General features: G+C 54.8%; 2 protein-coding genes across 8 annotated transcripts; one reads left to right on the plus strand and one right to left on the minus strand.

The window, feature by feature from the left end:
* The first annotated feature begins 200 nt into the window (after positions 1-200).
* On the plus strand, positions 201-8,952 carry LOC107323583 (tumor necrosis factor receptor superfamily member 10B-like). Of its 4 annotated transcripts, none has more exons than XM_085510457.1 (10): positions 226-875; positions 3,573-3,639; positions 3,763-3,873; positions 4,884-4,998; positions 5,079-5,170; positions 5,259-5,351; positions 5,993-6,033; positions 6,195-6,326; positions 7,380-7,461; positions 7,573-8,952. In XM_085510457.1, the coding sequence occupies exons 1-10, from the start codon at positions 828-830 to the stop codon at positions 7,863-7,865; spliced, it is 1,074 nt and encodes a 357-aa protein (XP_085366583.1). In that variant the 5' UTR covers positions 226-827; the 3' UTR covers positions 7,866-8,952. The 4 variants fall into 4 exon arrangements, with proteins under 4 accessions (XP_085366584.1, XP_085366583.1, XP_085366582.1 ...); XM_085510456.1 differs by having other exon boundaries at positions 277-875; positions 5,256-5,351; XM_085510458.1 differs by lacking the exon at positions 6,195-6,326 and having other exon boundaries at positions 201-875; positions 5,256-5,351.
* Positions 8,885-24,844, minus strand: RHOBTB2 (Rho related BTB domain containing 2). 4 transcript variants are annotated; one of them, XM_015882998.3, is made up of 11 exons: positions 24,732-24,844; positions 22,414-22,491; positions 14,802-15,003; positions 13,720-13,823; positions 13,456-13,641; positions 12,194-13,218; positions 11,538-11,656; positions 11,171-11,321; positions 10,998-11,086; positions 10,747-10,852; positions 8,885-10,663 (listed from the first exon to the last, which is right to left on the minus strand). In XM_015882998.3, the coding sequence occupies exons 2-11, from the start codon at positions 22,470-22,472 to the stop codon at positions 10,434-10,436; spliced, it is 2,271 nt and encodes a 756-aa protein (XP_015738484.2). In that variant the 5' UTR covers positions 22,473-22,491; positions 24,732-24,844; the 3' UTR covers positions 8,885-10,433. The 4 variants fall into 4 exon arrangements, with proteins under 4 accessions (XP_015738484.2, XP_015738483.2, XP_015738485.2 ...); XM_015882997.3 differs by lacking the exon at positions 24,732-24,844 and adding an exon at positions 22,629-22,742; XM_015882999.3 differs by lacking the exons at positions 22,414-22,491; positions 24,732-24,844 and adding an exon at positions 21,149-21,266.
* Positions 24,845-24,899: the final 55 nt, after the last annotated feature.

The following is a 24,899-nucleotide window of genomic DNA, read 5'->3' on the forward strand; positions in this document are numbered from 1 at the left end:
ATCACTACCCCATTGCATCGCTGCCTTCCCCTCCATCCCAAGCTCCCAACGAGCTGCACTAAGTGCTTTATTGCTGCCCTGAGCCTCAGCTCTCACTTAATCTTTATCCTCCCTGGGCAATGCTTAAAAAGGATCGGCTATTGAAGGGTTATTTAACTCAACCCGGGTGAGTCATCTCTAGGTGGGGGGGGGAGGAGAGCCCAGAAGCCGGAATTCTTGCGAGCCGGCTCTCGGTGTGAGTTCTATTAACCCAAAGTTCAAGGTTAGAGAAAGATTAACGAGAGGCTGCGTTTCTTTGCCTTGTTTTTGGGGTAGTTTATCAACCACCCCATCCACACCCCCCTACCTCGCCGGGTCTCGTTGTGACACAGCAGCAAACCCGAAGCTTTTCGGTTTTCCTCTTTATTTTTTAGCGTTGGGCTGTTTTTCCTCCCCCCCATTTCACTTGATTCTCCCTAAAACGAGCCGGAATTCCCCATTTTCCGGCTTATTGGGATCGTTCCGTTTTTCTCTCTGTATGAGCCAGGTTCATATTTCCCTCTTTTAAGTGATTTCGAGGCAAAACTTGCCGCTGTTTCTCGGTCTCGTCCAACCCTTTTCCTCCTCCTCCTCTTCTTCTTCCTCCTCCTCCTCCTCTCCTACGTCACCTCCCTATCAAGCTCCTCACCTGCCCGCATTGCATTACACATCACTCCTCAACGAAGCTCGTGGAATTCACTTCGAGTTCTGACCCTCTTTCATTTTGACCCGAAAACCAAGGTTCCGAAACTCAATCCGAATCCGGGATCTATCAGCTCGGGGAGCAGCTCGCTCCGCTTTAATGCACGATGATAACGGCGCTCCGGTTCTGCTCCGTCCTGATGCTGCTGTTCGCGGTGCGTGGATGGGGATGGAGGGTTGGGGGGTGGGAAATAGGGGGGTCTGGGGGGTAAATAGGGACACCCAGGGCATGTTTTGGGGTCTTGGGATTCCCGATGGTGCTTCCCGATGTTATCGCGACATGCCCGGACTTGCCGCACTATTTGGAGCGGTGGGAATAGGGGATGGGTTTTTGTATGGGAAGTAATGGGGTGGGGGGTAAAGCGAGGTTGGGTGAGCGGGGGGGTGTTTTAGGGGGGGCATGGGGAGTGGGTTGGAATAGGTGGGAGATAATGGAATGGGGGTGTATGGGATGAATGGAGCTGGGGGTGATGGGGGAGTGCAGGGGGTTGGAGTTCTCTTTTAGGGCGGATTTCTGGATGGGGGGGAGACCAGAAGTATGGGATCACCCAGACGCTGTGGGGGGGGGGTCTGAGGGTGTAGAGGGGCTCTGACTTATGGACAGGGGGGAGACCAGAAGTATGGGATCACCCAGACTCTGTGGGGGGGTCTGAGGGCATAGAGGGTCTCCCTGGATAAAGGGGCTACCAAAGGAGCTATGGAGCTATGGGGGGTTCCCCTGCTTTAGGGGCTCTGCAGGGCTTCCATGGTCCCAGGGACTTTGGGGGTTCACCTGGCCCCCATACAGGGGGTGGTGAGGATATAGGGCCGCTTAGCTGACCTGGGGGGTGTAGGGAATGCTGGGGCTATGGAGACTCAGCTGGTACATGGGGTGGGAGCAGTGGGTTTTAGGGGCAGGGGTGTGTGGAGCTGAGGCTGTGGGGCACAGAGGGGGTTGGGATGGGGTTATCAGCCCTATGGGGCTGTGGCCATGTGCGCTATAGGGCTGAGGGACAGCTATGGGGGATGGATTGCAATGGCTGCCAGGCTGGGAGGGAATTCCCCACTTTTTGTTGTCCGTGTGACATCACTGTGACCATCGGGAACATTCGGCAGCAATGGGGCCTGGAGGGTGGGAATGGATCCCATCACCCCATATAATGAGTGTCCAGACCTCAGTGCAGGCAGCAATCGGGGCCAAAACTCCACCACGCGTGGGTTGTATTCCTGCATGGATGGGTGGTGCCCGTATATACCTACAGCCTCACCTGGCTCCATAGAAATGCATCCCCGAGGCTGGGCTGGGAGCTGGGTTGTGATTTGTGCCATCACAAAGACACTCAGACCCCAATGGGATGCCCACCATCCAACCCTAAAAGACCATCAGCTTCTCACCCCATTCCTTCCACCTTCAGCTTATAGGGATTTAGGGACTGAGGTGATATTTTCCTGTATCTTAAAGCCTGGCTGATGCCAGAACCTATGGAGACATTGAGACCAGGCCTTTATTTCTCTGTTTACCTCTGTGTTGCACATGACTGTCGTCCGATACAGCGTCACGGTTCCTTCCTTTGGTCTCCTTTGCATCATGCCTGGACCTGGGCCACCAGCACATGAGGAGCAATGGCCCCGGAGCTGCCAGAGCTCAAATTCCAACTACGTCAAAGGAAAACCCCTTTAGTGTGGCTAGAAATGGTTCAGGGCTCACAGTCTCTCTACCCAAAGTGGAGCTTTGGTGCTGTATTAATGCCATGAGGATGCTGCAGGATTCTATATGGGATCCATGCTGCTGTGCTCCTGTTCCTCCTTTGGGTGAAAAAAAGACAGAAAAGAAGGAAAAATCACAGAGTTTTGCTGCTGTGGCTTGGAGTGGATGAGGATATTGGATTCCTAGCACAGTGCTGAGGGTGTTTCATGCACATTGGGGGGTGGTTCTGGCCCCGGTTGCTTTGCAGGGCTGTTGTACAGGCTGGGATGGCCGGTAACCTTATCATACCCAGTTCTGCTTTGTGATAGTGATGAAATCCCACACCCGAGGGGCCCTTCCCAACGGCAGCCGGGGTTGTGTTGGTGGTGAGATCAACTTAGCAGGGTTTGAATGGAGAAGGAGCTTTATTTCCCCCCCTGTGAGGTCAGGCAATGAGCTCTTACATCCACCAAAGCTTCCACGTCTCTATTTGGTGAAGCCCTTCAAGCTGATGGAAGGCAAAGTGTTTATGTTAGACAGAATAAAAAGGCTTTTTATCCTTATTAAAGACCCAAACAGCTCAGACAGGCGGTGTGACCTGGACGTGAGGTGCTCTTATTTCTCTTCTCCCTTCCTGCCCCATAACTCTAGCAATGCTTCCTTACAGTAATACTGATGGTGAACCCAGGGCTCCTTTAGGACGTGTCCCCTCCATGTGCTGTTGTTTGCTGTCTCAGTCCCTGTGCTCGGTTGCCCACACCCTTCCTTGTGGGAAGAGGAAGAAGGGGGGGCCAATATCTGCTCCTGCAGTGCCTTGGAGGTACTGGTTCAGCATTTCTGACTCATAGAAGAAATATGTGCTCTAAGGAAGGGCACAATGTGGTTACGGTGCCTCTGCCTGGCTGCCATTGCCTTACATGTCTCTATGCTCTGTCCTGAGGCCTCAATAGTGTGGAAATGGAGCAGCTCAGCCTTCCTCCCCACCACCTCCCTTGCTGCTCTTTAATATCCCTGCACAGCACTGTGCTGTTTTCTTCTGCTCTGTTGCTTCACGTGCTCAGAAATAGGGGAAGGAAAGCAGGTATCATCGTGTCCAGCAGCTGCAGGCTGTCCCGGTGCGATGCTTCTCCTTTGCATCAAGGATTTGGGGTGTTTCTAACCCATTTTTCTCCCATGTTTTTAACAGAAGGTTCATTTGGGATCTGCTGTGCCAGTCAAGAGGACGCTCCTGGAGAGCAAGAAGTGTCCTATGGGTAAGGCAGCCACAAGTCACTCCATGCAACTCAATGGCAGCAGAATCAGCTCTTGCTGCAAAGACGTTGCCTCCAATGTGGTGCATTAACTTGTATTTGTTTCCATGTCACCCCTTCTTGCAGGCACCTATCTTGCAAATGTCTCCATCGGGTGCCTCCCCTGTAAGAAAGATGAATTCACTGAGTATCCAAATGACTTCCCTAAGTGCCTGAGCTGCCGGACGTGTAGGGAAGGTATGAGCTGGTGTGTGGGTTGCTATCAAAGCTGTGTAAGGGAGGATATCCATCCTAAGGAGCAGCTGGTGCTGGGTGTGCTTGGATTGGAGGGAGCTGGCTGCATCCTGACCTGACACAGTGGATCCCATCCCATCCCATCCCATCCCATCCCATCCCATCCCATCCCATCCCATCCCATCCCCATCCCATCCTATCCCTGTTCTATTCCATCCATCCCATTCTATCTCCATCCCATCCCATCATCATCTCATCCCATTTCATCCTATTTCATCCCCACCCCCATCCCATCCCATCCCATCCCATCCCATCCCATCCCATCCCATCCCCATCCCACCCATTCTCCATCCCATCCCATCCAACCCCATATCCCAACCCAACATCATCCCATCCCATCCCATCCCATCCCATCCCATCCCATCCCATCCCATACCATCCCATCCCATACCATCCCATCCCATCCCATACCATCCCATCCCCATCCCACCCATTCTCCCATCCCATCCCATCCAACCCCATATCCCAACCCAACATCATCCCATCCCATCCCATCCCATCCCATCCCATCCCATCCCATCCCATCCCATCCCATCCCATCCCATCCCATCCCATCCCATCCCATCCCATCCCATCCCATACCATCCCATACCATACCATACCATACCATACCATACCATACCATACCATACCATACCATACCATACCATACCATACCATACCATACCATACCATATCATCCATCCCATCCCATCCAGATCTGCATCTCCATGCAGCACAGCGTCCCTTGTACAAAGCTGGGCTGTGAATCCTCCAGCAAGGATTGGGAGGGTCTGGGTGCATGGCGGTGCTTGCAAGCTGCTGTGGGAGCTTTAATGCAATCATTGCTTTGGGGTGTGGGCAAAGTAAAACTCCATCCTGGGGAGCAAGCTGGGCTACCCTTGTGGGTTGTTGGCCTCAATGGGGAGTAGATGGGAGAGCCCAAGCAGAGCTGTGTTGCTTCTTGCCCACAGACCAGGTGGAGGTGAGTCCCTGCATCGCCACCAGGAACAGGCAATGTGCTTGTAAGAATGGCACCTTCTGTTTACCCGACCACCCCTGTGAGATATGCCAGAAGTGCCAGACCCGGTGAGTTGGGAGCTGGGAAGCTCTTGGGTTCCTATGGGGGATCCCCAGGTGCTCAACGTGCCCAATATCCCCCATTGTAGGTGCCCCAAAGGACAAGTGAGGATCGCTCCGTGCACACAACAGAGTGACCTGCAGTGCGGTCCTCCCTTGGATGACTCCTCCAGCTCCTCCTGTAAGATTGGGATGGGGTGAGGGATGGGGTCTGGGGGCTGTTGTTGAGGCAGCAGCTCCTTACACCCCCATGTTGTTTGCTTTAGCAGTCATCATTTTCATCACCGTGCTGTTTGCTGTGGTCCTGGGGATCCTGCTGGTGTTCTTAGCATGGAGATGCTGCCGCAGACACCACAGTGCAGGTGAAGGGGGATCATGGGCCATAGACATGGGGTCCTCACCCTATATGAAGGGGGATCATGGGCCATAGACATGGGGTCCTCACCCTATATGAAGGGGGACCATGGGCCATTAACATGGGGTCCTAATCCTATATGAAGGGGGATCATGGGCCATAGACATGGGATCCTCACCCTATATGAAGGGGGATCATGGGCCATAGACATGGGGTCCTCACCCTATATGAAGGGGGATCATGGGCCATAGACATGGGGTCCTCACCCTATATGAAGGGAGATCATGGGCCATAGACATGGGGTCCTCACCCTATATGAAGGGGGATCATGGGCCATAGACATGGGGTCCTCACCCTACATGAAGGGGGATCATGGGCCATAGACATGGGGTCCTCACCCTATATGAAAGGGGATCATGGGCCATAGACATGGGGTCCTCACCCTATATGAAGAGGGATCATGGGCCATAGACATGGGATCCTCACCCTATATGAAGAGGGATCATGGGCCATAGACATGGGGTCCTCACCCTATATGAAGGGGGATCATGGGCCATAGACATGGGGTCCTCACCCTATAGGGTGTGGGCAGGAAGGGGGGACATCCCATGGGGATAGAAGGGTGACAGCATTGCTTTTATCTTCCAGGGGATGGTGGGGAGCTGAGCAGGAAGCCCGGTGTTGTGGTGGTGAGTTGTGCTGGGCTTTGCTTTGCTTGCTCCATGCTTTGCTTGCAGCTCATGGGAAGGCTGTGGTGGGGGGAGAGGGGAGGGGGATGGGGGTTTCCTGAAGCCCCCACTGTGAGGATGGGGGGCTCCAGCTTGGCTGTTCTGCATTTCTCTCCCAGCAGAACAGACTGTTGCAGCAGTTGGGGATTCAGGACAACAGTTGCAATGAGCAGATCTACCAGAAGCAGCAGCAGCAGCAGCAGCTGCTCGCCCCAATTGAGGGCTCAGAGGTTCCCCGTGGTGTGGAGCTGGAGGTATGGCACTGTGCCCCTCTGCTCCTCTTTGCATGGCTGAGCTCTGCTGCTTTCCTCTGCCTTGAGCTGATTTAATTCCAAGGCTTCCAGGGCTGAACCAAGGTGTCTTCATGGAGATGGGGCACGGAGGTGGAGATGGGCACAGAGGTGGAGATGGGCACTGAGGTGGAGATGGGCACAGAGATGGAGATGGGCACAGAGGTGGAAGATGGATATAGAGATGGGCACGGAGATGTTCTGTGCCCATCATCTCCTTTGTTCTACACTCAGTACTGAGCAAACCTCTCCCTGCCCAGCACCCATGAGCTCTTGTGATCCCATTGTTAGGAACCCCCCCCATCCTAGTGTTAGGAGCCCCCCATCCCAGTGTTAGGAACCCCCCATCCCAGTGTTAGGAGCCCCCCATCTCAGTGTTAGGAGCCCCCCATCCCAGTGTTAGGAACCCCCGATCCCAGTGTTAGGAGCCCCTCATCCCAGTGTTAGGAGCCCCCCATCCCAGTCTTAGGAGCCCCCCATCCCAGTCTTAGGAACCCCCCATCCCAGTGTTAGGAACCCCCCATCCCAGTGTTAGGAGCCCCCCATCCCAGTGTTAGGAGCCCCCCATCCCAGTGTTAGGAACCCCCCATCCCAGTGTTAGGAGCCCCCCATCCCAGTGTTAGGAGCCCCTCATCCCAGTGTTAGGAGCCCCCCATCCCAGTGTTAGGAGCCCCCCATCCTAGTGTTAGGAGTCCCCCATCCCAGTGTTAGGAACCCCCCATCCCAGTGTTAGGAACCCCCCATCCCAGTGTTAGGAACCCCCCGTCCCAGTGTTAGGAGCCCCTCATCCCAGTGTTAGGAGCCCCCCATCCTAGTGTTAGGAGCCCCCCATCCTAGTGTTAGGAACCCCCCATCCCAGTGTTAGGAGCCCCCCATTGAGGGGTGTCCTGGGACTATGTGGCAATCTCCTGCCCCAGCAGTACCCAGAGATGTTCCCTAACCCTATTCCTAGCAGGGTGGGGGGGGATAGTGCTCATGCCAGAGCTCTCTGGGTGCTGTAACACGTTCCTTTTTCAGCACATGGCACCAAGAATCTCAGTTCCCTGCGTAGAAACCCAGAAGAAGCTGGTTCCAGTGCCAGGAGAGGACCCCATAACCCGTAAGTGTTGGGATGCTCTGGTGGGCAGGGATGGGCTGAACCCAAGGGCTCTGAGGAAGCTTTTCCAGCCCAGATATCTGCTTTCCTTTAGCTTCTCCCTTCTCGTTCCAGTTTTGCGTCGCTCTTTCGACACCTTTGTTAACGTGGTGCCCTTCCCAGAATGGAAGAGATTCGGCCGAGCCCTCGATCTGCTGGAAAACGACCTTTATTTGGCAGAGCAGCACGACAGAGGCTCACGGGAGCCCTTCTATCAGATGCTCAACACGTGGCTCAACAAACAAGGCGACAAAGCCTCTGTGAATACACTGCTGGAGACCCTACCTCGCATTGGCCTTAATGGTGTGGCGGTCAGAATTGCCTCCGAACTCATTAAGGAGGGTTATTTCCAGTATGAAGTGAGCTGAGAACAGCCAGCCCTATGTCTCCCCATATGGAATTGAAGATGATTTAGTGTAGGGATTTTAGAGTTAGGGTTCTGGATAGGCTACGGTTGGACCCGATGATCTTCAAGGTCTTTTCCAACCTGGGTAATTCTATGATTCTATGTGAATTGCTCTGAGAACCCTTCCCTTGACCTCGGTGATAGTATTTTATCCTGGCTCCTTTCACCCGGAGCCGTCGCACAGTTCAGCTGAGCCTGGAGGAGTTGATCCCATTGGGAAGCATTTGGGGTCTTCTCTGCCACACTCAGCATTGGTGCTGCCTTATGGAAGCCAAGCGAGTGCCTTGATTTCACTTGGCCAATGCAACGAGCCAACAGCTCTTCCAAGCTGCCTTTGAGATCATCTCATTTGCAAGCACTGATTTTTATACAGACCTCAGCTCGGTGCAGGCACTCGCTGTTTCTAACTGGATCCATTTTTTAATGTTTTTTTTAATGTATATTTTTAGTGTTATTTTTGCTTGTAGAACATCTCTAAGTCAACCGTCGTGCTTATACTGCATGCTTGGTGGGTGAGCATCTCTGGGGCTCTTGGGTTTCCCTCTGCAGTCTGTTTAGAGTTGCATTCGTAGCTAGTTCTGCTTGCCCTTAGGAGTAGACACAAGACTATATAGCAGTGGGGTTGGAACTGGATGATCCTCAAGGTCCCTTCCAACCCAAGCCCATGATTCTATGACTGTAAAGAGATGTGGGCTTGATCCATTGGCACCGAGGCTGCTGATATAAGGTTGTAGAGCCTGGTTGGGTTCGTTCCCATTACCAGAGCTATGGGAGCACCCAGCTGGCTGGGTTGCACCTCCACCTCCAGGGATAACACACAGCTCAGGGATGAGGTGCTGCAGCCTTAATGCACCCCTTGGCTGGGCAATGGGGGCTGCAGCCCAACACCAGGAGCTCCCCCTGTGCAGGCACAGGGTTGTGGACAGCCCCCTCTGCAACCCATTCCGTCCTTTCCACCCCTGTGCCAAATACCAGCGGGACTTTTGTATTTATGTATTTATTGTTTGTAAACGCGTACATACGTTAACTTAAAATATAATATAAAAATAGCCGTTTTTTTTTCTCCTTTTTTTAACTCTGCGTGACGGTGTGGTTTTTATACAGAGCTCTGGCCCAGCCAGTTAGTTTTTATCCAGGATTCTTTTGTGTTTTGGCTTTATGAAGAATAAACTTAAAAACAACATCAATCCTCCCGATTCCTCGCCCCTTTTCCCCCTTTGCTTTGCCATCACGTTGACATTGCTCCATTTTAGCTTTGCACGCCATGGGTAGAGCTCTGCATCCCCACCAGCGATGCTGCTGCAGGTCCTCAGCTGCAAACTTGCGCTGCTTTTGCTCCAGGTCCCATGCTCTTTAGTTGCCTGTAGAAGCAGGAGGTTGCAAGCTCGAAACAGAGGCCATGTGCTGCTGGAGCTGCATTGCAAATCCATGCTGTGCTTGCAAATAAAACAGAGGCTGCCCCCCAGCCATCCTGCTGGATCACATGCAGGGCATTTCTCATTGCAAGCACCCAAAGCAGGAGCTGCCAGCACAGGGATAGGATACAGCAGCCCGGTGCTTTGCTCTGCATGCAAACCCAGCAGGGTGTAGCTCCTGCAGGACATGCATGTTGGAAATGCTTTCCAAAGGGAACAAAACCTCATCCTACCTGCTGCAAAGCATTGCACCCGCTGCACCTGCTCCTTTTGCTCCCGCATCCAAAACAAGCGGTGACACGAAGCATCACCCAGGTGCATCAACTCCCAATGGATTTGGGTTTGCGGTGCTTCTCCACTCCTCCCAAACACACAGGGACTACGCTGGGCTTTTCAAATAGCATTTATTACAACGGAGCCTTCCAGGCTCAGCTCCCAAGCTGGGAGCGTGGGGGTTGAGTGCTGGGGGAGGTGGGGGTTGGTGGTTTCTTTTGGCTTTCTTTTGGTGGTCTTATATCTCTATATCTATTTGGGTGGGTTTTTTTGCTTTAAATTTCTTTTTTTTTGGTGAAACGTGTGCACTCTGGGCTCTTGCATTGCTCAGGCCCAAACTTTCCATGGGGGAGAGGTGGAGGAGAGGGGCTCCTTTTCCCCCCAGCAGCTCCCCAAAGTGGGGACAGCCCTCCATGGAAGTGGATGGAGCCGCGGTGCGTGGCTCTTGCAGCCAAGTAGGATCCTCTCCTTGGTCCTTTGGGGACCAGGCTCCCTCCTCACCCTACTGCAAGTCCAAGGGGTAGCAGGATGGCATCCTGCAAAGCCCAACCCTATACCCTGCAGCTCCTGTAGGTGGAAGCGGGATGCTTCTCTTCTCCATCCTCATGCGTTTTATGTTGGAAAGAAAGAATGAATGAAAACAAAACCAGACAGCCCTCGTGCTCCTGTCACCTCTTCTGCTGCTGCTTTGTGCCAGTCCCGGCGCTGGCATGGGGACAGCAGAGCCCTCGTTGTGGGGATGCACTCCCTCCATCTCCTCGGGGCACCCATTGGTGGCACCCATCCGGCGCTGGGTGGCCTTCCTCCTCCTCACCTCCTGGAGCCACAGCAAGGATGGGCTCTCAAACCACAGCTGAGGAGGAGGAGGAAGAAGAAGAAGAGGAGGCTGTGGCTGCCGACGACGAAGGAGAGGAGGAAGGGGAGTTCCAGAAGAGCCACCGCCTCTTGGGCTGCCGTTTGAGGTGGAGGTAGTCTTCCTTCTCCCGCTCCTTCTTCGCCCGCTGGTAATGGTCCTCCTCTTTCAGGTACCACACCGGCGGCCAGCGGTGCTTCTCAAAGTACTCCTGGTTCTCTGTGGGGATATCAGGGGTGAGCACAGTGCCAGGTGCCCCCAATGCCCCCCAACAGCCCCACACCGACCCCCATAGCGCTCACCTCCCGACATGGCCTTCATGTCGCGGGGAAACTTGCGGCAGACGTTGTTGTAGTTGGTGCAGATGTGGTGGAGGCACCAGTCGGCGAGCTGGTAGGCACAGTGGAACTGCAGGAGATGGAGCACGTGTCAGAGCCACCGTGGGGACCTCATCCATCCCAAGGCCCCCAATCCCCATCAAGGGCCAGATCCTGCTGTCCTCTGTGCCATGGCGGTGTCACCCCCACCTCACTCATCCCAAGGCCCCACCTACCTGTGCCAGCTCCAGGAACACGAGCACGTCCCCATCGATGTCCACCATCATCTGTGCAGCTTCCATCAGCCCGGTGACGGTGTACTGCTCTGTGGGACACAGAAGGACTTAAGGGGGTAGTTGGGATGGGGTGGACACAGAGCTGCCATTAAGCTTTGGAGACACCAACTCACCGGTAAGAGCCACCAGGTGGGGCAGGCAGAGGCGGTTGGCCAAGATGATGAGCTTCATGTCATCGAGGTCAGGGCTGGAGCTGAACTGCCCAGTGTAAAGATACTCCAGCACGGCCCGCATGCAGCTCTTGCTGGTGTAAGGAAGTGCCACCTACAAGAGTAACACCCACAGTGGTGATGGGTCAACAGTTGGACTTGAGCTTGGAGGCCTTTTCCAACCTTTATGGCTCTATGATTCTATGGGCACGGTGGGGATGGGTTAATGGTTGGACCTGATGATCATAGAGGTCTCTTCCAACCTTAATCTTTCTATGATTCCAATCATCACCCCATGTCTGTCCCAAACCCTCCCTGAGCGCATCCTCACCTCGTTAGTAGAGCTCTCCACGAAGGGACCACCGAACATGGCGGCCATCCAGTCGCAGCTGGAGATGAGCAGGGGCTTGTGGGCACTGATAGCACCGTCATCCAGCACGAAGGTGACATCTGCAAATGAACAGAGGAATGGCCCCGTCACACAAGGCTCAGCCATCCCCACCACAAGACACCAAAGGGAAGGGGACAGGATAAACGTATGGCCTTGTACTTTGCCCTAAGGACGTGTTTGTTTTCCAGCATCCTCCAAGGAGCTCAGGGAAAGGCTACGTCATCCACACACAGCCCTGCCTCAGGGCTTTACCAAGGTGAACAGTGACGTGTTGGAAAGCAAAGGGCAACTTGGGGAGAAAAGCCTCACCCACACACTGCAAAGCATGTCCCCATCCTCCTCCCTGTTCCTCCCAAGGACAAGCGTCCCTTGCTCTGCTCTACCCTGGGCTCCCACAGCCCCATTTGGTGTGTCCACGTGAAACCAATCCAGCTAGAGGAAGAACGTGGTGCTTTCAGGCCTGGGATGGCACTTGGAGGTGAAAAACCCAGAAACACAAAGGTTGTGTGTGAGCACATCCAAAATCCCAAGGAAGGAAGAGCACACGGCATCTCAGAGTACTAATATGGGCAAGAGAGAAGGGGACGGGGTCGTACCCGAGAAAGTCCCCTTGGCCAGGCATTCCTTCACCCGGTTCGTCCTCCGGACGTGGAAGGCTTTGGTGATCTCCTGGTTCATGAACGCCTCATTGTTGAGGATGTTGGCCACCATCATGCGGAGGTCAAACACCTCCAGCAGCTCCGCGATGTGAGCGATGTGCATGAGATCCCGCTCCTTCTCATCCAGCTCCCCCGTGTACAAATACTTCAGCACGGCCCGGAAAGGACCCGGTTGGATGGAAGCATCCATTTTCACCACCACCATCAGCTTGGATTTGTAGGTCAATGGGTCTTCCGCCATCTCCTCCTGGATGCTGATGAAGGCCCGGCTCCAAGAGGAGAGGTCCCGTCCTCGTCGCAGCCCACGTTCCCCGTTCTCATAGCGGTTCCCCCGTAGGATCCCATCACTGGTGGAGGCTCTAAGGCACGGTTTTCTCTGGCCGGAGCCGCCCTCCTCGGTGCTTTCACAGATATCAAAGCTCGCAGCCCGGAGGAGGAAATCCCGTCCGTGGTGCCTCTCCTCTTGGTGCAGCATCCTCTCAGCAGCTGCGGTGACAGCAACCCCAAAACCATGCCCTGCACTGCTCTGCTGGTCCTCCTCACTCAGGTCCATGAGGAACAGGTCGTAAAACTTGGAGGAGGAGGTGGAGAGGTAGATCTTGTGTGCGTAGATTTTGATCTTCTCTTGCAGCACCAGGATGACATCTGCGCACAGGGGGTCCTCCAAGAGGTGGGCCGGGTGCTCCTCATTGTTGGATGGGGGATCCGGCACCACGATGATGGGAGGAGGGGGCCTGGGGGGTAGGAAGGGGGCTTGGAGGAGGGGCCGCTGCACGTTGCGTAGATGGGACTTCCAGAACTGCAGGTGACGGCGGGAGATGAGGGCGGCACGGATGGCGTTGTCAAAGACATCCTTGATGCCAAACTGGGCCACCACACTCGTCTCATAATAAGGGATCCCCAGTTCTTTGGCCACCTCCCTTCCCTTCTCCGGGGGAAGTATCTCATTGGGTTTGATTGGCCTGGAGAAGAAGAAAAAATAATGAAGGTGATTTAGAAACCTCATATCATAAAGATAACGAAGAGATGTCCCAGCCCAAGGTCAGGCCAGATGGGTGATGACTGAGCTGCAGGTTTCCCTGTTCATTATAGGGGAGTCAGACTAGAAGATCCTTTCCAACTCAAACAACTCTATGATTCTACGACCTCTCTACATGCACGGCAAGGAGAAGGGATTTGGGGGCATGGATGTCTCCCACCTGGCCAAGGGACGCCGTGCCCGGTTGACGGCCTCCAAGTCGGCGTAGCGCAGGTCCAGCTGGCAGCCCACCAGGATGACGGGCGCACGGGGACAGAAGTGTTTGATCTCCGGGTACCACATGGTCTTCACATGGTGCAGGGAGTTGGGGTTGGCGATGGAGAAGCACAAAACCACGACGTCGGATCTGAGAGGGGGAAAAGGGTCAAGATCCATCTGGGCAATAGAACCTCCCACCTCAGCATGGGGTTCTCCTCTTCCTTACCTGCCATATGCAAAGCGCCGGTCTTTGTGGTGGTCTCCAAAGGTGTCCCAGAGTCGCAAGGACACGCTAACATCATCTACCACATCTCGCGAGCGCTCCAGCACCTGTGGCAATAAAAACACTGTGAATCCTGGAGCTCTGCACCAGGAAAAGCCCCCACATCCTCCCAATGGGACAGTCCCACCAAGGGGACCATTGCCACCAAGGGGACCATTGCCACCAAGGGGATGACATGAGTCTTCCCTGTGGAATTTACTCCTCCAACTCCATCCCCACCTGCATGGGGTTGGTCTCACCTCCTTACTATCCTAGCAAGGTGACAATGGTCCCTAAGATAACCATCCCACGAAGGGGACTACTGCACCAAGCTCAGGACACAGAGATGTAAATCCCATGGGGAAACCCCAGATCTATCCCCCATCCCCATGGGGCTGGACCCTCACCTCCTTCCCATACCAGCAAAGGGACCATCACCACCAGGATGACCATCCCACCAAGGTAGGACTCATCATCTTGGCCAACCATCAAGCTCAGGACACAAGAAGAGTAAATCCCATGAGGAAGCCCCATCCACAACCCCATCCCCATCACCAAGATGACCACCACCACCAAGCTCAGAACACAGAGAAGTAAATCCCATGGGGAAGCCCCATACCCATCCCTATGGGTTCACTCCCTCAACTCCTAACCATCCCACCAAGGGGATGAGCCCAGCAAGGGAATGACAGCCACCGAACTCAGGACACAGAGGTGTAAATCTCACGAGGAAGCCCCAGCTCCAACCCCATCCCCATCACCAAGATGACCACCATCACCAAGCTCAGAACACAGAGAAGTAAATCCCATGGGGAAGCCCCATACCCATCCCTATGGGTTCACTCCCTCAACTCCTACCCATCCCACCAAGGGGACAACCGCCACCGAACTCAGGACACAGAGGTATAAATCCCATAAGGAAGCCGCAGCTCCAACCCCATCCCCATCATCAAGATGACCACCACCACCAAGCTCAAGACATGGAGAAGTAAATCCCACGAGGAAGCCCCATCCCCAACCCCATCCCTATGGGGTTGGTCCCTCACCTCCTGGCACACGCGGTACTGGTCGATGGCCCACACCGTGGGCACGTGGGTGGCGAGGAGCTGGTACTGGGTGAGCGTGGCGTTGCAGGCGCGGGCGCAGATGAGCCGGGTCTTGCCCACCGCGTTGTCCCCGACCACGACGCACTTGATAGTTTCTACGTTTGGCCTCTCATAATCCATGTCAGAATCCATTAATTGGGACCTGAAGGGTAAGAAGAGACGAGAGGATGCTCCCAGCTCTCAGCAAACACGGCTGCCTCCTTCCTCCCTGCACGCATCCCAGCCCGTCCCCTTTAAAATTTAATATCCTCGTGGCTGCGTGCGTTGCTGTGCCGCGCGTCAGACACATGCCCTCCCTCCCTCCTCCCCTCCCTCCCTCTCTCATGCTTGTTCATGTGAGATGAGGCTTTTTTTTTTTTTTTTTTTTCCTCCTCTTTCCCCTTTCTCCCTTTCCAGCATTTGCAAACGAAGCTTCCAGATGGGAGCACGCACAGCAGCACCGCCAACCCCTATTGCTTCTATTGCACGGGGCTCTGCACACCCCCTTGCACCAACCTCCCCCCAAATCTCCCACCCTGTTTGCTCCAGCTTCTGACCCAGAGCAGCAAAGATGCTCGTTGCATTTCTTCCCCTGCACCAGGTGCAACGTGAAACCTCCCCCGAGGAGCTGTGAGCCCAATGCAAAGCGAGCACATCCTGCAGGCCCATGTGCACAGCAGCAGCGTTCAGAGCTCAAATCTGCAAGAATTAACTCCTTGCAGCATGGGGACGGGTGTGGGGCATTGCAATGGGGCCAAGGGGTGCTCCATGCATCTGGATGGGCATTGCAATGGGGGTGGGGGCATTGCAATAGGGGAAGGAGTATTGGGAATGGGTGTGGGATGCTGCAGTAGGGCCAGGTAGTGCTGGATGAGCACTGCAATGGGGCCAAGGAAATCAGGAGCATTGGGGGCATTGTAATAGTGTATGGGGTGCCCAGATCACTGGGACTGGGGGCACTGCAATAGGGCCAAGGATATTGGGAGCATTATAATAGTGTAGGGGGTGCCTGGATCACTGGGACTGGGGGCATTGCAATAGGGCTGGGGGAGCTCCATGCATCTGGATGGGCATTGCAATAGGGCTGGGGGTGCTCTATGTGTCTGGATGGGCATTGCAATAGGGCTGGGGGTGCTCTATGTGTCTGGATGGGCATTGCAATAGGGCTGGGGGAGCTCCATGCATCTGGATGGGCATTGCAATAGGGCTGGGGGTGCTCTATGTGTCTGGATGGGCATTGCAATGGGGCTGGGGGTGCTCGGAGCACAAGGATTGGGATTAAGGAGATACTCACAGAGGAAACAAATGGATGGGTGAGGGGGGGGGGATAAAAAAAATCCCAATTTCTTCAAACTTCGCAAATCAGCCCCATTCTCTTCCCCCCCCCCCTCATCCATCACCCCCTCCTGAGATGCTAAAATAAACCACCAGCACAAAACCTTGGAGCAAAAATACCCCGTAACGATGGCAACCGGCGCTTGCACGCGGGGAGCTCCGAGCGGAGCAGCATGGCAAGGACTTTGCAATGTGAGCAGCTCCCTCCTGCACACACACACCTGGCTGTGCAGGGATGCAGCAGGAACCCAAAGCATCGCACCCGGGGTTGATCTCAAAGCAAAACTTGCCACCATCAGCCCCATTCCTTCCTGCTTGTAGGGAGCTGGGATGCTCCCTTGGGGGCATGGCAAATAGGGGCAGGATGCAGTTGCTGCCCCTATAGATCCTGGAGATCAGTTCCCATATTGTTCCCTTGAAGCAGAGCTTTGCTCTATAGGGTCAGGAGGTCCCCTATAGGGTCAGGAGGTCCCCTATAGGGTCAGGAGGTCCCCAATGGGTTGTCAGGACTCACGTTGCTCTGCAGCAGTTATTAATAGGGTTCCCAAATCTAGCCAGCAGCCCCTTGCAAACTTCATCCCCAATGCTTCATCTGCCCCATATCCAAAACTGTGGGCCCCTAATCCACCCCCTCCTATAAAACACAACACCCCAAACTGCTTTTTCCATGCTGCCCAACCTGCAGTTGCTACAGCAACTGCACCATCACCCCCGGGAGCCGTTGCCTTGCAACAACAAAAATCCTCCATCCCACCCAACGAAGGGAGGGGAGACCCTAAAACAGAGTGGGGGCATTGCAATGGGGCTGGGGGTGCTCAGAGCATTGGGATTAGGGCATTGTAATAGGGCTGGGGGTGCTCAGAGCATTGAGATTAGGGCATTGTAATAGGGCTGGGGGTGCTCAGAGCATTAGGATTGGGGCATTGCAATAGGGCTGGGGGTGCTCAGAGCATTGGGATTGGGGCTTTGTAATAGGGCTGGGGGTGCTTGGAGCACAGACACTGGGGGCATTGCAATAGGGCTGGGGGTGCTCAAAGCATTAGGGTTGAGGCATTGTAATAGGGATGGGAGTGCTCAGAGCATTGGGATTGAGGCATTGCAATAGGGCTGGGGATGCTCAGAGCATTAGGATTGAGGCATTGCAATAGGGCTGGGGGTGCTCAAAGCATTGGGATTGAGGCATTGCAATAGGGCTGGGGGGGCTCAGAGCATTAGGATTGAGGCATTGCAATAGGGCTGGGGGTGCTCACAGCATTGGGATTGAGGCATTGTAATAGGGCTGGGGATGCTTGGAGCACAGACAGTGGGGGCATTGGAATTGGGCTGGGGGTGCTCACAGCATTGGGATTGAGGCATTGCAATAGGGCTGGGGGTGCTCAGAGCATTGGGACTGAAGCATTGCAATAGGGCTGGGGGTGCTTACAGCATTGGGATTAGGGCATTGCAATAGGGCTGGGGGTGCTTGGAGCATTGGGATTAGGGCATTGCAATAGGGCTGGGGGTGCTCAGAGCATTGGGATTGAGGCATTGTAATAGGGCTGGGGATGCTTGGAGCACAGATACTGGGGGCATTGCAATAGGGCTGGGGGTGCTTGGAGCACAGACACTGGGGGCATTGCAATAGAGCTGGGGGGGCACAGAACATTGGGATTGAAGCATTGTAATAGGGCTGGGGGTGCTCAGAGCATTGGGATTGAGGCATTGCAATAGGGCCAGGGGTGCTCAGAGCATTGGGATTGAGGCATTGTAATAGGGCTGGGGATGCTTGGAGCACAGATACTGGGGGCATTGCAATAGGGCTGGGGGGGCTCAAAGCATTAGGGTTGAGGCATCGCAATAGGGCCGGGGGTGCTCAGAGCACACGGATTAGAGGTTATGGGGCATTGCAGAAGGGATTATTGTAAACGGGTGTGAGGCGTTGCAATAGGGCCAGGACATCCATATAAGCACTGCAATAGGGCCGGGGAGCAGCAGGCCCGGGGCACTGCAATAAGGCCGGGGCTGCTCAGAGCACCCAGGATAGGGATGCAAGGAATTGCAAAGGGGAAAAGGGCCAGGGCGTGCTCAAAGCATCCGGATGGACACTGCAATAGGGCCGGGGGGAGCAGCGGGGCCCGGAGCGTTGCTTTATGGCCGGGGGGGGGTGTTCGGAGGACTGAGAGCATCGCAATGGGAACGAAGGGGTAGGGAGCAGCGTGGGGCATCGCAAAGGGGAAACGGGGGGGGGGGACTCGGAGCAACCGGATTAGGGGGGCACTGCAATAGGGCTATAGGGCAATATAGGGCAATATAGGGCAATATAGGGCTATAGGGCCCTGGCTGTGTGTCCCCCCCCCAGCAGAAGGATGGGGAGGTCCGTACTTACACCAACACAGACGAAGCGGCGGCTCCCAGGGGCCGGAGCCGGTTGAACCCCCCCGGACATGATGATGACGGCGTAATTTACGCGGATGAAAATTGCGCGCAATTCTTGTGCTGAGTTGCGCGTTTTAAGGCCCATGGCGGCGCAGAGGCCGCTCCGAGCTCCGCATCCGCGATACGACAGCGCTGCGCGGATCTCGTTTGCGCGGATTCCCCCCCTTTTGCGCGGATCGGGCGTTGCGCTGCGCGCTGCGGTCGGGGCCGCTCCGCCTCTCATTCACAAAAACAAGCGGCCCTAAAAAGCACCGCCCCCTCCCCACCCCCACCCCCCCCAGCGGTCTCTCATTGGCTGAGAGCGAGCCCCGAGGGGGGCTAATGGGGGTGGGGTCCCATCCTGACCCTCACCCCCCCCCCCCCCTCCTCAAATAGCCGTGAACCCATAGCCCTGTGTCCCTGTGACCCCCATAGGATGCTATGCCTGCACAGACCCCTCGTATAGGACCCCCCCTAATCCTCCACTTGGTTCTATCCCACCCCCTATATAGGGGTCTGAAACACCCCCTCTATGGGGTCCCGTCTGGCTCCTAACCCTCCATAGGACCCCATCCTGCCCTTAATCCCCATCCACGACACCTCATCCTACCCCTAAACCTCTTCCTATAGGACCCCCCTCCTAATCCTCCACTTGGTTCTATCCCACCCCTCACCCCTTCATAGGGGTTAAGCCCCCACTCTATGGGGTCCCGTCTGGCTCCTAACCTTCCATAGGACCCCATCCTGCCCCTAAACCTCCTCTTATAGGACCCCCCCCCCCCCAATCCTCCACTTGGTTCTATCCCACCCCTCACCCCTATATAGGGGTCTGAAACCCCCACTCTATGGGGTCCAGTCTGGCTCCTAACCCTCCATAGAACCCCATCCTGCCCTTAATCCCCCTCCACGGCACCTCATCCTGCCCCTAAACCTCTTCCTATAGGACCCCCCTACCAATAACCCCCCCATAGGGCCCCATATTGCCCCTAACCCCCCTCCATAGGACCCCATCCTGCCCTTAATCCCCCTCCACAGCACCTCATCCTGCCCCTAACCCCCTCCTATAGGACCACCCCCCTAATCCTCCACTTGGTTCTATCCCACTATCCCACCCCTCAGCCCTTCATAGGGGTTAAACCTCCACTCTATGGGGTCCTGCCTGGCTCCTAACCCTCCATAGGACCCCATCCTGCCCTTAATCCCCCTCCACAGCACCTCATCCTGCCCCTAACCCCCCTCCTATAGGACCCCCCCTACCAATAACCCCCCCAAAGGGCCCCATATTGCCCCTAACCCCCCTCCATTGGACCCCACCATTGCCCCCAGTCCCATTACTACACAGCAGGGACAGAACTGGGGGGGTCGCCATATACTATGAGGGTGGGGGGAGCAGAACCAGGGGGGCTCACAGCCCCATCTCCCCCCCATAAAACACTACAACGACGCCTTCACCCCCTCAAATCCCCCCATCTCTGCCCCCTCCTCTTCCTCCTCTTCATCCCCTTTTTACTGCATGGAACGGCGCAGAAACAGAAATGTTGCATAGGGTTGGGGTCATATATAAGGTTGGGGTCTCATATAGGGTTGGGGTCACACATAGGGTTGGGGTCTCATATAGGGTTGGGGTCACACAAAAGGGTGGGGTCTCATATAGGGTTGGGGACACCCATAGGGTTTGGGTCATCCATAGGGGTGGGGTTACCCGTTGGGTTGGGGTCACCCATAGTGTTTGGGTCACATATAGGGTTGGGGTCTCATATAGGGTTGGGCTCAACCGTAGGGTTGGGGTCACCCATTGGGTTGAGGTTACCCATAGGGTTGGGGTCACATAAGGTTGGGGTCACCCATTTAGTTGGGGTTGCCTATAGGGTTGAGGTCACCCATTGGGTTAGGGTTACCCATAAGGTTGGGGCCACCCATAGGGGTGGGGTCTCATATAGAGTTGGGTTCACCCAAAGGAAGAGGGGTCACCCAAAGGGGTGGGGTCACATATAGGGTTGGGGTCACCCAAAGGGTTGGGTTCACACAAAGGGGTGAGGTCTCATATAGGGTTGGGGTCACATATAGGGTTGGGGTCACACATAGGGTTGGGGTCACACATAGGGTTGGGGTCACACAAAGGGGTGGGGTCTCATATAGGGCTGGGGTCACATATAGGGTTGGGGTCACACAAAGGGGTGGGGTCTCATAGGGTTGGAGTCACATATAGGGCTGTGGTCACCCATAGTGTTGGGTTCACCCATAGGGTTAGGGTTACCCATAAGGTTGAGGCCACCCATAGGGGTTGGGTCACATATAGGGTTGGGGTCACATATAGGGTTGGGGTCTCCCATAGGGTTGGGTTCACACAAAGGGGTGAGGTCACATATAGGGTTGGGGTCTCATATAGGGTTGGAGTCACATATAGGGTTGGGGTCACCCATAGGGTTGGGGTCACCCATAGGGTTGGGGTCTCATATAGGGTTGGAGTCACATATAGGGTTGGGGTCACATATAGGGCTGGGTTCACCCATAGGGTTGGCACCTCTGTCACATCACCAGCACCCAACCCCCACTGCCCACCTTCACCCCACGCTCACCTAACTCGCAGCACTGGGATCTCTCTCTCCATAGCAGAAGGAGATGGGATTTCTTATCTGGGGAAGGGGGGAGGGGGGTGGGTCCCCTTTGGGGTTTTATTAGGGGCATATGCAGCCACCGCTGAGGGTTTGTCCCTACTAATGGGATCTGTGTTTTGCTTTGCTTCTCCTTTCGAGTGGGTCACGGGGAAAAAGGGGAGGAGGGAGGAGGGGGGGTGGGAAGGAAACGTGCAGCCCTATTACCAGCCACATGATTTGGCTTTATTTGCTCCGCTGGAGCAGGTGCTTAATTGTGACATTAAAAGTTCCTGGCGGCGTTAAGGTCAGAAATTCCTTAACGACCCCCCCCTCACCCCCCCACATCCCTTCACTCCCCCTTCATACCCCCCCCCTACAACAAGGTCCTGTGCAAAAACAAAAGCACAATTGTGACTTCCAGGCAAAACAAGCAGCCAGGAGCTCCCAACCTCCTCCCTGGTAGAGGCACTGAATGGGGCCAGCAGGGCTGGGAGGGCCCATGGATGGAGCCCTATGGATGGAGCCCTATAGATGGAGCCCTATGGATGGAGCCCCACAGATGGAGCCCTATAGATGGAGCCACATGGATGGAGCCCCATGGACGGAGCCCTACAGATGGAGCCCTATGGATGGAGCCCTAGGGATGGAGCCCTATGGATGGAGCCCTATGGATGGAGCCCTATAGATGGAGCCCTATGGATGGAGCCCTACAGATGGAGCCCCACGGATGGAGCCCTATGGATGGAGCCCTATAGATGGAGCCCCACAGATGGAGCCCCATGGATGGATTCCTATAGATGGAGCCCTGTGGATGGAGCCACATGGATGGAGCCCTATGGATTGAGCCCTATGGATGGAGCCCTATAGATGGAGCCCCACGGATGGAACCCCACAGACGGAGATGTAGGGCTGGAGATCCTCACCCCCATAACCCCGTAGGTATTGTAGGTCCGGAGATCAGCAACCCTACAACCTTATGGGCTCTGTAGGGCTGGGGATCATCACCCCTATGACCCCATGGGGCTGGAAATCAGCACCCCTATGACCCTATGTGCTCTGTAGGGCTGGAGATCTGCACCCTTATTTGCACCGCATTGCAAAAGGTCCCAACCATTTCCCTTTGCTGCAGGCAGCACCCAGCTGTGCTGTGCCCTCCTGCAGCAGGGTGGCACAAGTTGCACGGGAGCAAAGAGCAAAGCATGGCTGTGCAGGCAATGGGGGGGTTGGAAGGGGGGCACAGTACTTACAGGCTGCGTGCCAAGGCTGTCATTGTCACCGTGGGGCTGCCCTTCCCTTTGGGGTCCATGTCGTGCTCTCAGCAGTGCCTGCAATGGGAGGAGAGGAGGGGTAAGTGAATCCATTCACCACCAGCACGCTGGAATCCATTCACCCTCAGCACAAAGCCTGAAGCCATGGCATGGTGATACAAGGGTGCTGTGGGGATGGAGGGGGGGTCTCTCACCTAAAGCATCTCCCCTGCTGCCCCTACATCCCAACACCCGGAGCAAAGCCGAGCTGTGAGTGAGGATTGCAAGAGGGCAGAGCTGGGGGTGAGGCTGAGCTTTGCTCTTGGCACAGGGAGCAGGAAATGCTGCTGCGTTGCCAGATTGGAATCACTGTTTGGAATCAGCCCCAATCATGCAGCTTGTGGCTACAGGGCTCTGCTTGCCCAAAGGGAATGCCACAAGGATTTCCAACCCCTTGTTTCTAGGGTTTAAAATGAGCAAAAAGAGCCTTTCTGCAAATTGCATCCTCTGTCCTTCCAAGCTGAGGGTTCCCAGGAATCAATTCTCCATATCCAGACTGTAAATGGCCCATCTGGATCCCATCTCCCAGCCCCACCAATAACCTGTGGCTTGGAGCTCATCCCATCGCTGTGCTGCAGGATATCAGCCCTTCACCACATGGTTTATAAGCATTTAAACCCAAAAGGATCGCTGCCCTCCAGGGAAAGCCTTATGCAACCCATAAACCTCCCCCTTCACCCCAGCCTGCAGCTGGTGGTGCTCTCCGGGTGCATCTTTTGCAACCAGGAAGCAAAGCAAAGCAACGTGCAAGGTCCTGCTGAAGGATATTTGCACCCTACAGCGGTGGGGCGTTGTCTGACAGGTCAAAGTGCTGCTGTGTGGATAATGCATCCCATAGCTTTGAGGTGTTGTTGATGTGCCCGTCCTGCTGCCTCCCCCTGCCCCACATTTGGGGGCATTTATAGGCACAGGTTTATTATAGAGCCCTCCCCATCCCCTCCAGCATTGAGAGCCACTGACGCCTCATTCAGAAGCTGTTAAGAGCTTCTATTTGGGTCCTGTGGCTTCTCTGCTTCCCATTCCTCCTCACACAGTGCAAAATAAACCCATAACATCACCAAACAAACCCCCCCCAACCCAGGGAACAACCTCAGGGAGTCTGTTCTTGAGGTGTATTTGGGGATGTTGATGCAGCTTGCAATGGGGTGAAACCCCACAAGAAGGGTTCCCACATCCCAAATCTGCTGCACCAACACGGGTTGGTTACATCCTAAATGCACCCCCAAGAGCGTGGCTAAGGGCACGGGGGGGCCGCACGCTTCTGCATTAAAAACAGATAGGAGAAAATCAGAAAGGAAGGAGCCTGTTCCTAAGCAACAGCCTCTGGTAGAGATGGAGACCATGAGGTGGAGACTGTGAGATGGAGACCATAGAATGGAGACCGTGAGATGGAGGGCATAGAATGGAGACCATGAGATGGACACAGAAAGGTGAAGGCCATAAAATGGAGATCATGAGATGGAGGGCATAGAATGGAGACCATGAGATGGAGGGCATAGAATGGAGACCATGAGATGGACACAGAAAGGTGAAGGCCATAAAATGGAGATAATGAGATGGAGACCATAAAATGGAGGCCATAAAGTGGAGACCCTGAGATGGACACCACAAGGTGGAGACCATAAAATGGAGACCCTGAGATGGAGATCATAAAATGGAAACCAGGAGATGGAGACCATAAAATGGAGACCAAGAGATGGATACCACAAGATGGAGACCATAAAATGGAGACTCTGAGATGGACACCAAAAGGTGAAGGGCATAAAATAGAGACCATGAGATGGAGGTCATAAAATAGAGACCATGAGATGGAGGTCATAACATGGAGACCATGAGATGGAGACCATAAAATAGAGACCACGAGATGGAGACCATAAATTGGAGACCATCTTATGGAGACCACGAGACAGATACCATAAAATGAAGACCACGAGTTGGAGACCATAAAATGGAGACCATAGGATGAGGTGCTACAAAGCATTGGAGCAAACTCCTGGGATCACAGAACCCCACAGCAGCAATGCAGGACAGTGGGGAGACTCCGAACCCACCCAGCACAGCCCACCCACCCATCTCCAACCCTACTGCGCCGTCCCTAAAGAAAGGTGAAAACCCATTGAGTTGGCCAAGACTCTATTGGAGCTAAATTGGATGGACAGGCAGACAGACAGCTGGACAGACAGAGAGACGGATGGGAGGGCAGACAGATGGATAAATGAGCAGATAGATGGATGGACAGACAGACAGACAGCGGTTACCTGTGTGTGTCCGGGCGCTGGCGGTTGTGCCCCGGCTCTTCCAGCAGCGAGTTTCCCCGTCCCGATAGGGATCATTTTTATACGCTCACCCATGTGATCCCAACTAATGCCCCAGGGATGAGGTTTTTTTTTCATGCACTGACACAACCGGAGGGGCCGGAGCTCAAA

The sequence above is a fragment of the Coturnix japonica genome, chromosome 10, assembly GCF_054131305.1.
Source record: "Coturnix japonica strain WE chromosome 10, WE-NBRP24, whole genome shotgun sequence".
Taxonomy (NCBI): domain Eukaryota; kingdom Metazoa; phylum Chordata; class Aves; order Galliformes; family Phasianidae; genus Coturnix; species Coturnix japonica.

Bases quoted from the DNA above. Each gene is read 5' to 3' on its own strand.
- LOC107323583 (XM_085510456.1), top strand. From the start codon at position 828: ATGATAACGGCGCTCCGGTTCTGCTCCGTCCTGATGCTGCTGTTCGCG. The intron at 3,640-3,762 runs GTAAGGCAGCCA...CCCTTCTTGCAG, and splicing joins GAGCAAGAAGTGTCCTATGG to GCACCTATCTTGCAAATGTC. The intron at 6,034-6,194 runs GTGAGTTGTGCT...CTCTCCCAGCAG, and splicing joins GGAAGCCCGGTGTTGTGGTG to AACAGACTGTTGCAGCAGTT.
- RHOBTB2 (XM_015882998.3), bottom strand. From the start codon at position 22,472: ATGGACCCCAAAGGGAAGGGCAGCCCCACGGTGACAATGACAGCCTTG. The intron at 13,642-13,719 runs GTAAGGAAGAGG...TCCCCCTCTCAG, and splicing joins CGGCGCTTTGCATATGGCAG to ATCCGACGTCGTGGTTTTGT. The intron at 11,322-11,537 runs GTGAGGATGCGC...TTACTCTTGTAG, and splicing joins TGGAGAGCTCTACTAACGAG to GTGGCACTTCCTTACACCAG.